This window comes from Sturnira hondurensis, unplaced genomic scaffold, assembly GCF_014824575.4.
Source record: "Sturnira hondurensis isolate 20B ecotype Veracruz unplaced genomic scaffold, ASM1482457v3 Scaffold0017436, whole genome shotgun sequence".
Classification (NCBI taxonomy): domain Eukaryota; kingdom Metazoa; phylum Chordata; class Mammalia; order Chiroptera; family Phyllostomidae; genus Sturnira; species Sturnira hondurensis.
The window spans coordinates 12,225,401-12,238,141 of record NW_028090067.1 but is presented as its reverse complement, the minus strand read 5'-3'; the positions used below and the strand labels follow the sequence as shown (position 1 = coordinate 12,238,141).

General features: G+C 39.0%; 1 protein-coding gene across 6 annotated transcripts in view; it reads right to left on the bottom strand.

The window, feature by feature from the left end:
- The window catches only part of RIC8B (RIC8 guanine nucleotide exchange factor B), a 100,353-nt gene that overhangs the window by 15,513 nt on the left and 72,099 nt on the right, over nucleotides 1-12,741 (bottom strand). For 5 of the 6 annotated variants that reach the window (XR_005069739.1, XR_005069741.1, XR_005069740.1 and 2 more), the window contains exons 8-9: nucleotides 10,999-11,143; nucleotides 1,449-1,568 (exon numbers count right to left, since the gene is read on the bottom strand). Coding sequence is in view for 3 of the 6 variants with exons in the window: in XM_037068422.1 (XP_036924317.1) it covers nucleotides 1,449-1,568; nucleotides 10,999-11,143 (265 nt within the window). In the remaining 3 variants the exon portion in view is untranslated. The remainder of the gene's footprint in view (nucleotides 1-1,448; nucleotides 1,569-10,998; nucleotides 11,144-12,741) is intronic. The other variant, XM_037068423.1, reaches the window with a different exon arrangement.

Sequence of the window (12,741 nt, the reverse complement as noted above, 5' to 3'; positions counted from 1 at the left end):
TTATGTAATTAACTGGTTTACTGTCCTAACACAATAACATGCTCCACTCAGGTTCTGCTAACATTTCTTTCTCCTACCAGAGGGACTCTGCTGGTTCTCCTCTGTTTCATCTACACCACTGTCTTTCATCAGGTCCTTCTGGAAACAGCCAACACAAATCCTAGTTTTACATATATTTATTCCTCCTATAGGTCTGTCGTATCAGTATCTTATCTTCCTGAATCCATTCAGGGAAGAAACATGTCTCTTTTATCAAAAGTATGGAGAATGTCATCTACAAACAGATGGCAATGGTTTTTGAAAACTGTGAGCATTGTCAGTTGGCTATAAATTCTAACCTTGGGAAAGGATGAAAGTTTAAAGAGACTAACTGGAAGTCACCAGGTTCTGGTCATACTAACCTTGTAGACGATGAACTACTTACTTCTAAATAACTCCCACCACATTACCAGCACCATCTGAGAGAAGCTCAGACTCTGCATCGGTCTAGATACCCATCCACACTTGTCACACTCCCCACATTTTCAAACACTTTTATTCCAAGCCTCCTGCTGTGCTCTTAGCCTCTAATTGATTCTTTATTACACCTTTCTCTTTAACTGTTGGCTTTCCTATTCCAGTTGCTACTTCTCTTGACTGAGGGGGCACTAGCCTTTACATAGTTGTGAAAAAGATGAACAGAAGAAATTCACCTTTAAGTGACAGCTGCCACCAACACACAGAAGCACTCACTCAAGATAGTTTAAGGAGACAGTGACTCAATGTAAGACTGGAAAATAGAGCAATTCAGACAAATGTGAAAGGAATTAATATTTTCTAATAACTCCTCCAAGATAACTAGTTGCAGATTAGTATACATTTAATTATTTTTAGAATTATTTTTGGAGGGGAAGGAAATGTGAAGCAAGAAGGGGAGATTGTTTTTAGAGCCCCTAATTAATACAAGCACATGCTTTCAGAAAAGTTTCCATTTGTACTACGATGTTTTACTTTTCCTGGTGGGTGCATGACAATTTAGAATTCTTGGTTTTGGCAGCAACCCAAAAAGACAGAATTGCAAATTTGCATATCAAAAAAAGAAAAACTGCATCATGATTTGAAACAAAAACCAAAACAGACTACAACAAAAAAATACAAGCAGCAGCAAAATCACTGAACCTAACTCATAGCATCTTTTTGGAGACAGGGAGGTTAGTTGGTTAAATGTCACAGTGATGTGGTGGCTGCGGTCCCAGTGTTGAGGGCTGGCGCGTGTAGGAACGCACATCCGGAAGCGGCACATGTAGGAAACCACAGGAGCCAAAAGACCTAACTGCTGCTGCCCGGGCCGCCCTGTTCCCATCAGCATGGATTTCCAGAGGTGCTGTTTTAGGGCAACTCTCAGTGAGAGAGACAAAGAAATAGAACATTTTTAGAAACCAAGCAAAAAATGGATGGGAATACAATACCTGGAAAGTTTATCAAGCATGTTGACAAGTTTCATGGCTTCATATTCTTTTTGTTCTTCTGTCATTTCATCTATAAGGTTTGGCATTGGTTCCTCTAAATGACCAGTGATAAGATTAATGCTACAAAAAGAAAAAAAAGTTATGCTGTATGTTTTAAAATTATGCTCTTTCTATACTTTTCTGGTCCAAGTTGTAAGTTACAATAAGAAAGAGTATAATTGCCAAAAAATTGGCACTAATAGCAATTTTATGATATAGAACTGCTATAGAAATTTTTTTAAAATTTACTTTCCTAGTAATTTGCTTTGGGAAATGGGCAGTAACTACTACTACTGTTTTTGAAAAAGCAACTTGCCAACTTAAAAAAAATAGGTAGACCTGCTTTTTAAAAATATAAAATTTGGTGGCATAGAGTAAATAACCATGGATGCACAGCTTATTCATTAATTAAAAGGGGACAAATGATTTCAGAAGGAGAAATTATTTTGTGATACAGCATAAAACAAATATATCAAAAAATTGGAAAAATGATGACAGAGAGGTTGGAATCTGAAAATGAAAGCATGCCAATTTATAATCTCAGGAAATTAGTCCATTAGTGAGACCAGAGAAGGCAATGAGTGTTTAAATAATACAAGATAAAGCAGAAGAACAATTTCAATTAGATTTGATCTGACCTACATAAAAAAGGAATGTAATCTAGCCTACCAAGAGACAGGTAGGTATACATATGGCTTTCTGGAAATATAATAAAGTACTTAAAATGAATATGTCTCATAAACTTTGTACGAAGCTCTAACACCAAACAAGCTATCCTCTTATATAAAAGTCACATTATTTTTCTTTTAGAAAGTGCAGTAAAAGATAGTTCTTCCAATGACTGCTAAATGTCTACACATTAAGCATGTTTCTGGAGAAACGGATATGCAATTATAGCATTTTGTACCCAACAAGTACAGATAGGTTGTTTTTAATGATCAAATAAAATATTCCTTCAAACAGCAAACTGCCAACAAGTTTCTACAAACACGAATGCTTTCAGGGAACAGGCCTTCAGGATAAACAAACAAATGAGCGACCTGGTAGAGTGTAAACAAAGTGGATGTTGGGACCCGAGTGAACTGGAGACTAGAATGCCAGTCTAAATGGAAAAGATCATGTGGGCCAGTGCAAAGACACTGTGATAAGTAGGCCCCTTGTGGTGAGCTTTCGACTTTTACTTGGGCAAATCAACTTTCTTTACTGGCCAGGGCTTTTCTCACTTGGAGTAAGGGCCAGGTCACTAGGCACTATTATCCGTTACTAAAAGTTTTCCTTTTCTTTTGCTGCATTCTTCAGGCGGCATGACACAGAGATTCTTGTGAAAGGACTCAGTGCTCACCATCCTCAAAAACTAGATCTAGAATATCTGCTTTGCCATTCTTGCGTAAGACCTGTGTCTAGAGCCATGGTTAAAAAGCTTGCTTTCTTCAAAGCTGTGGAAACCATCCTCCCTTTCTTACTTAACAAATGAAGTCCTGTACAGGCCTGATGTATAAAATAGACAACAGTTGGAACTGTGTGGGCAGAAGAGACAGAAATGGCTGAGAGCCCACTTTGTCTGCACTCCCCCCTCCTTTTTAAAAAGATTTATTTTTAGATAAAGGGAAAGGGAGAGAGAAAGAGAGGGAAACATTGATCAGTTGCCTCTTGTATACACCCCAGCCCAGAATGAAACCTGCAACCCAGGCATGGGCCCCAACATGGAATCTTACCTGTGACCCCTTGCTCTCACGACAAAGGCCAACCAACTAAGCCCCTAAGACACTTTGAGTAACTCTGGAACTCAGGGGAAACAACCTGAAAACCACAGGCTTGTCAGTGATTCTTAGCCCTGGCTGTTCATTAGAATCACATGGGAAACTTGAACGAAAAGGCATGAGTCTCACCTGAGACCAACTAAATCTGTGTTCTGTTTTGTTTTTTTAAGTTCTCCAGGTAATTCAGATACACAAGTTAAGAACCAGGAGGCCTGAAGTAAGCACTCATTGTGTTCTTACATTTCCTCTCTTTTTTTTAAGGTGCTCATAAAAGAATAGAAAAAGGCCTCTAACTCGTGGCCATTAACAAAAACAATGGGGTCAGCATAGTTCCCAAAAGTCAAGAACACAGAGGACCCAGACAAGGCTTCTGAGACCTACAGAGTTTTTCAGATGTATCTAGATGCCACACTGAAAATGTCATTCCACCAACCATCTATTATTTACTTAGGCATGTAACAACAAGACATGTTTTCACTGGCTTCTCTGCTGCCACCTGCTAAATTAGAAAAACAACTAGTCTTATAAATAAATGAATAAGTAAAGTAAGTATAAGCACACAACCACTTCCTGAGCAGACGAAGGAAATCAGGTCTTAGAAGATAAGGGAGGTAGTGGATGGAATAACTACGTATCCTCGCTTTGTCTCCGCATGAAGGCTTCCCTCCTAAAGGTCTATGGAGGGGCGATTAACAAACCAGACCCACAGGCTGCTTCCGAAGATGACGACATGAGTACAAGCCGTCACGTGAGAATGTGTCTGGAGGACTTGCTAGCAAACTCTGGGACTGTGGATGCCACAGCACACAAAGGGCAGGACAAGTACTCCTGGATCAGGGCACGGTTTATTGTTTTCTTGGTTCTTTTAAGGGTTTAATGGAACTGATGTCTGTTTTCCATAAGCTGACCTCAGGTTCTCTGCTGCTAAAATAATTTAACAGCTTACTCTGAAATCAGGTACTAGAGTCACAAAATCCTTTCCTCATTGCACATAAAAGCAGTAGCCAGAAATTCATTCTTGTGGAATAAGAACTTACTATCCTTTACCCATGGAGTAAAACATTCCAGTCTTCCAAAGTTACTCCAGGGCTTCAGGTTTCATCTTTTCATTTAAGGACCCCACCACCACCTGCACCCCTGCCCCTGGCCCTGGTTGGATAGCTCAGTTGGTTAGAGCTAAGGTTTGATACCTGGTTAGGGCATATACAAGAAGCAACCAATGAATGCATAATAAGGGGAACAACAAATTGACGTTTCTCTCTTTCTAAAATCAATAAACAAAAATAATCATCACCCCAGCTCCTGTACTCAGAACAATGTAAACAATACCACAGAAAGCATAAGTTGAGGCAGTGAGCTATGCCACTCTCTTAAGGGAAAAATGCCGATGTGCTGGGGACAGGAGGCAGACTGGGACACCATCTCTTCTCTCGACCCTGACTTCAAACCCGTCACATGTAGTCTCCTTACCCAGAGAAGAAAAATCATAGTCACCACAACAATAATGTGAGTTTCCACAAAACAGGTTAATTTCTGTTGAATAAACACTTGCCACCTTCATAACCTCAAACAGTGTAGATGAGATTTAACATGACAGGTTTCTTTCAGGATCTTACCCCTATGAAATTCTGCGGTTAGTTTTATTTTCTAAGACATTGAGTCTTAAGATGCTTTGAGTACATTAATTGTGGTGGATATTTTACTGAGTAATTTTATATTTATTGTGATTTTTCACACCTTGTCTCTGCTCCCTTTCCTCCTCTTCCCAGCGTGCTAATCCCATGATTATGTTTGTTTTCCAGCTAGGCGACAAGAAGTATCTAAACTTCTATGTGTAGTATTTCACTGAGAATTTTATACTACATAAGGCCATTATATCAACTGACGGCAGCTATGGGCCTGGAGACAAAAGGATTAAGATATACCAAAAAGGTATGAGCAAAGGAATATATGCGTAAAAGCTGAAATGTATGTCAAGACTTTTGCTCTTTCTTCAAATTGTTGTTACATTTGGCCATCAACAGCACTAGAACACTTAACAAAAAAAGCTACTAGAAGTTCTCTGACCTATATACAAGGTAACTTTAATCTCTAAATCGTGTGGATTAAATTTCACTCAACTCCATTGGTCCGTTGCCACATGAGAATGTTTCAAAGGAAGCTGAAAATCTGAATTTTCATATGAAGTATCTGAATTCTAAATGCTGGCAAGTAATTATTTTAAGCAGTACTATGTAAAATAAAAAAATAAAACCCAGATAACCAATGCAACAGGGGTGAAGTCAAGCAGAACCTACTTGTGGGCTAAATCTAACCTCGGGGCTGACAATTTGCAACCTATAGAAAGGAATCAGGGATTTTAGGAAAATGCATTTTTGAACCCAGATTAGCAAAGAAGGAGACAGATGGGGTAGGAAAGGAGACATTATCTGCAAATGAAGCTGGACATGTCTTTCCAGGAAAAACTCCAGAATATTTGTCCCCCACAAAATGACAAAAGAACAAGAGTGGAACTTTACCATATCCTGATTTGCTTGATTCTATTCCCTGGCTCCTACTCCCCAACTACAAGTGGAGCTTGATGAGGGTGGGGTACATCATTTTGCGTCCCAGTGCTGAGAGAGGCTGACTGACTCAAACAATTTATTCAACAACTCAAAGGACTTTTTAAAAGTTTTTTAAAGATTTTATTTATTTACCTTTAGAGGGGAAGGGAAGAAGAGAGGGAGAGAAATATCAATGTATGGTTGCCTCTCGTGTGTTCCCTGCTGGAAACTGGCCTGCAACCCAGGCATGTGCCCTAATTGGGAATCAAACTGAGATCCTTTGGTTCACAGGCTCATGCTCAATCCACTGACCTACACCAGTGAGGGCAACTCAAACGATCTATTCAACAAAATTTACTGAGTGCCTACTGTGTGCCAGGCACTATTCTGGGACATTTCAATGAACAAAACAGACCAAAAAAAATCTCTTCTCTCCTGGAGCTTATCTTCCAGTGGAGAAGAGAGACAATAAACAAGTTGTATGGTATGTTAAAAGTGCTATGGAAAAGAAGAGCAACGTAAGGGAGTGTGAAGTGGAGGGGTAACAGTAGGAGTGTTGCAATTTTTAATAAGGATACAGAATAGCCTTCACTAAGATGACGATATCTAAGTAGACTTGAAGGAGGTGAGAGAGTAAGATACGTCAATGGTACGGAGGTTCCTCAAAAAACACCACAGAACCACGATATGATCCAGCAATTCTGCTTCTGCAGAAGTGAGAGGAGGGGCCTGTACAGAGACTGGCCCACCCAAGTTCACAGCAGCGTCATTCACAACAGCCAGAAGGTAGAAACAAACCCAGTGTCTCCTGACGGAAAAGTGGATACATAAAATGTGGTACATACAACGGAATGCCATTCAGCCTTAAGAAGGTGGGAAATTTTGACACATACTACAGTATGGATGAATCTTAAAGAGACTAAGGGAAATTAGTCACAAAAGGACGACAAATGTTGTATGTGATTTCACCTATATGTGGCTCTTAAAATGGTAAATTTTATATTATGTATATTTTACCTCTCCAACACCCCCTATCCCCCACCCAAATAAGAAGGCAAAGTGAAGAGCACAATAAAACTTGCTTCCTCTGCTTCAAAAAACATAAGCTCTGGAGTCAGGCCACCTGACCTCACTCACCAACTGTGTGCCCTACACAAGTCCTTTACATCGCTGATTCTTCTGTAAAATGGGGATAACCCAACCCCAAAGGCTTGCTAGGAAGATTAAATTAGATAAATGTCTCAAGTAATTTGAGAATTACTATGCAAATATAACAATGATTCCACACTAAACAAGATGGTAAATTATAAGACATCTTAACCCGAGTTTTTGCATTCTATCAGCGGTACAAGGACTAGGGTGTGCAGTGTAGCCCTTTCATTTGTTTATCAAACATTTGTTGAGTGTCTGTCAGGTACCAACCACACAAATACATATATTGCATACATACACGTATAAAAATGCCTTATTGCGTCTAGGCAATTAAAAAACTCCAACATGACTTTTTACATTTACATTATAGTGCTTTTTAAGTGTTTCCTATGTTGGGCTTTTGGAGTCAGACTGATAGCCTTGGTTATAAAGGATATAGAAAATAGGGTTATAAACATATAGTAAGTGAGACCTGGAACAACCCTGTACCTTATCTAACACACCTGGCTTCTTTCTGGCCATTAAAACTATAATACAGAAGAAAAAAATAGAGAACTCAATTATGAGAGTGCAAAACTGGTGTGGCTGCAAACATCCCAAAGGCTAGTGAACGTATGCAACCTGTGGACATGGCAAAAGTGGCAATGACTTTACCTTCAATTCGATCTTTTAGGGATCTAAATTTAGATTGTTTCATGACAGCTTACAGTACATAAAACCCAGTTCCTAAAAATGCTGGTTAAGTCTTATGATATATAAATATACCATCACAGCCCAAACTAGGCAAAGGAAAACTCTTCAAGTCCTAGTTTCTGGCTCATTTACTTCAAGAAATATTAAAGCCCTGATATATGGAGACAATTATAATGGGACCTGACTTAGAGCAGCACAACAAACCTTAACACATAAAAGAAAAAAGTCTTCTGTCTTGTGCTAAAGAAACGCCCAGGCTGTGGGTTTGATCCCCAGTCAGGGCACAAACAAGAAGCAATGGATGAGTGCATAAATAAGTGGAACAACAAACTGATGTTTCTCTCTCTCAAACCAGTAAATAAAAATTGTAAAAAAGATTATCAATACAGCTGCTGCCCTAGCTACTGCTAAGAGAAATCAAGAAGGTCAAGAAGGTCATACCCAAGTTGCTTAGCACAGTGATTTTAAGCTTCTGAGTATAATTATGAACTACTGCTGGGTATTAAGGGTGAAAGGAGGTCTCTTCAAGTTCAGCCCACTTTGGCTGTGCTCTTCTTCTGCCCCTCTGTATAGCAGTTATTTAAAGACACCTCTTTGGACCCCTAGGCTCCTAGGTACCCAGCCTGAGAGCCACTGACCTAAAATGAGCCAAATGCCCTTACATATACATCTTTCAATTGACGGTTCGAATGATGTAAAAACTGTATCAGCCTGTTATACCACATAAACAGTTCAGGGGTCCCCAGACTCAGAGGCATAAAAGAAGCAGGTATAAAATTAGAATTTGAAAATTTAGTTTCTCTTTGATACAATAACAAAGTTTATCTGAAAACTTATACCAAACATGGTTAGATATACACCAAAACACTGTGTGGCATGTAACTTGATTCTAGGAGTATATTCTAAGTGTACTAATTACAGAGAGCCATTTCCAGTCCATTAAATACATTTATTTTGACACAAAAAAGACTGTTGTGATATTAACTGTCTCCCATAGCCTGAATGTAAGCTCCACACAATTCTTGGTTTCAGATTCCACTAACGGATTACAGGTTACCTTGGTGCATTAATCAGAATCCACTTGCATTTTCTACAATGGGCCTAGGGCCAACTGGATGAAGGGTAACTTCTCTGCTTTTGCCAATACTAACAACTCTTGTGACTAAATGCATCATAAGAAATGCAGATCCTGATCCGAGGAACACTGACTGGTGAAGGACAGGGAGGGGAGTAAGTGATCCATTCAGATACCGATTTTATAAACCTCACTAGATTGGTAAAATGTTTTTTGTAACAATTTTTAGGGGGAAAGTTCTTTGAGCTCTTGTTTGCAGAGTGCTTTGTGCACCACTACCCCCTACAAGGACCATCTAGATAAGTACTTTAAATGAACAAATCAAACATCCCACTATCCTGTTTCACCTTAAAGTAGGGAAGATGTAAGGGAAAAAAGGCAAATGGGAAATACATCTGTATACTTGTAATGAGCAATGTGTAAGAAACACAGGATTTCATAATGGTGACTATTCGGACTGTACTAACACACCATTCCTATGAACAGTGCAGGCCAGGTCCAAAGACTAAAGAAGATCAGGGATGTACGGCCCAAGTATAGAATCTTCCCAGATAATAACAGTATCAAATATCATGGTGCTTGATTTTTTAAACAAATGGTGCTTTCCTGAAATCTAGCATTTCTGTTTCCCATACCATGGGGAGAGAACCAGTGTTCTGGGGTTTTCTCTGCTCGCTCTCGTTATAGTAGCAATCTGGTGCTTGCTAGGTATCCTTACAGAAGCCATCTACTGAACAAAAAGCAACATCAAGTTGCAATAATACTAACCACCCACAAGTACTTAAAAGAGTCATCTAATATGACTGTGTCCACACCCCTAGGGCACAAAGAATGCCTAAGGTAATTTCTATCTTCATGTAATATGAGATTTCTCATGTAGTATATTTTAATGTTTCAAATGAAGAGACATAAAATATTAAACTGATATGGGAATACAGTTTATGGAATGGAAAAAATAAGAGCAAGTAAGACTATTTATAATTAAATTATATATATTTAGGGAAAGATTAAATATTTAGGGAAAGATTCCTCTATATTGGCTTCAAATACTTGATAGAGATGCCCACTTTATAACATCTAAATGGTGACAGTCTTAAGAACTTACTACTTTGAGTCACTGCTAGCATTCCCCTCGCCCCAGAACTCTCTCCCCACTATGATATACTCCAGAAGATCCCACTAAGTCTGACAGCACTGAGGATGTGAAAAGTAACACTACCTACTCAGACCCGATTTGCCAAGAATACAGGCAAAATAATTCCTGTCTAATTAGGGAATGACCTTTCACCTTCTGACCACCCATTACTGTCACATCAACAGGGCACAATCTACACTAAAAGAAAGATGGGGAGCTAATTTTTCAGAGAGTGATCTTCTATCCTCGACCAACTACTATGCGACCCACACCACACTCCAGAAGACTGTTAGTAGAACACATAGTGTGTCAACATCACTGATGCCAAAAGGAAGTTACCTTTTTAACATTCAGTAACGGAAACCAGAAAACTGAGCTCAAACTACTTCTAAGTTGAAACTAAGAAATTTACCCGGGATGGGCGTTGAGAGGGAGATGAAAAGGATGGGGAGGGAACAGAAGAAAGCAGAGGTGGTTTATTTTGTGACAGAGAAGAATTAATGTCTCTGAGTTGCCAACATTGAATCAGGGAGGACTGGACAGAGTCTCTGGTTCGCCTATTAAGTGCACTACAGCATCTGTTCAAGGTGACTTCCTCAGTGTTTGAGTAAAATTTACTGTGAAGCAAAAGTTCTTTCCTTTTGCTAGTAAGGTGTTTTGTTGCTTTATTGACTCATAAAGGCTTTTATGCAAGAAGGAAGATCAAAATGTATGGAACCTACATTTAGCTTTCTGAGAAAGACTGAAGTATTAAATAACCAACTTAAATACTTGGTCTTGGTTGTATCTTCTAAAATCTCAGCCCGTGGAAATGACAGCAAAATGGTTGCAACAACGCTTTTTAAGTATATGATGGTAGATGCAGTCCATAAAAGCACCCCTCTCTTAACACTTGGGGCAGGATAATAAGCATGTTGAAATTTGTAATGAAGCAGAACATTTCTTGCAATTATTAACCTTCCTCAGTCACTTGAAGTCACTATCTAAGGCATGAACTATGAAATTGCCTCTCAAAACACTATTAAACAGGAAGCTTCCAAACCACAAAAGAAAAGAAACACTAGGAAAATGACAGACAAAGGAAGTGAAAGGCAAATAACCAACTCAAAGGCACAGACAGAATTAGGTGAAAAGAAACATGATACTATACTTTGGTTTTGCATTTTTGTATTCTTCAGTGTCTGTGTCCTCGTCCTCTGAGTACCAATTATCTCCTCTTCCTCCAGCCAAGAGGCCCCTGGCCGCCAACAGTCCTGCAGCGTTCCCATAGCCAGTGTATTTCAGCAGGCTATCCACTGCAAAAACAGAATAGGTTTTTAGACAGGAATCCTTGGGTGTGCACTGTCATCACTGACCACTCGCCAACACGGGGAGGCTGGAGATGCAAGCCATGGCAGTAAATCTTAAAAGTGAAAAGTTTTCAAAGCGTACTGAACTATCTACAAATTCTCCTGTGTGCTGGGAAGACTCAAAGTATTTTTTCAGGTTTGTGAAATCCAAATGGAGCTAATCTGAACACACTCTGTGGCAGGAATGGGGCCTCTATGACCACCAGGACATTGGTAAGGTGGTGTTTTAAGTTTTTGTTCGCAAACCTTATTTCTTGACCCAGTTTTAGGGACATATTGATTAGAAACTGGAGTTAATGAGGGTCAGATTATGATTTTACCAATACCACCTGTCACATAAAATTTTCCTTATATCCTTTATAGGGACTAGAGGGAAAGTAAATTTAAGGATATTAGCAAATAGGACAGGCCAAGTTACTGCTTTTTTAAAAAAGTCAGCCACAATATATTTGAAAGCACATGGAATCCACTGAGAAGGTAGGCCCAGGAGGTAGACCGGCTGATTTTCAGTAATGAATCTTACTAGCTGCTGGACCTTGGGTACATTATCTTGCAGCTCTGTACACCTCAATTTTCTAATCTGGAGAATTGGAATAGTATCTACCTCCTAGGTCAATACATGCAAATAGCTTTGAAAAGTGTCTGGCACAAAGTTTTTCCCTGGTAATATTAGGTAAAATGATCTTTGCTCATTTCTGACTTATCTGAAATGACAAAGATAAACAAACAAACATGCCCCACTGAGGCACTTGGTGCAGAGATCCTCTATACGTATGACCTTGCTTTGTCATCAGTGTAAAGTGACTATCTCCAGGGAAGGAAAGCAGACACACAAAACTTTTGCAAGAAAACCTTGAACTGCAGGCATTTTTCTTTGTGTGTATGATTTCTAAGTACCTTTAAGGAAGATACTGAGCAATCACTAGCAGCTTTATTTAGGAGCACTTTCTTTTCTTTAGGTACAATTTCAACGTGCACATTAAAATAATCGAGAGATAAAAATTGGCAAAATTTCATCAAGGCTTCCAATAAAATGGCAACCTAGAGACAACAGTAGGAAACAGAACACAACACTATCCATGTGTAAAGCCTCAGTAAAATCTATATTGGAAATACAATTGTAATTCAAATCACTTACCTAAAAACATACAAAATAAAGCTGGAGAAGATTCTGAGGAGGGCAATTGAAATGACTTTGGGAACTAGAAAGGGGTGGTAGACAGGGCAATAGATGGGTAAAGAAAGGAGATACATGTGGTAAGAATATAAAATCATGAAGGGTATGGAGAGAATCAGTAGTCACTCATTAAAATTTCCAATGCTTGAGCTACAGCGTACCTCCCTTGACACTGAAAATAAAAGGAAGTCCTGCTTTCAAAGAATACAGCAAGCTAGTGCAAAAGGAAACATAGATTAATAATATAAATAATTAGATTAAGTTTACACTGTAAGTCTCTATCTACCATTTGCTACCTTAAAACCTATTGGTAACTGAAGCTTCTCTGGTGATAATTCTCAGTGGGTACTCAATAAACTCATATTAG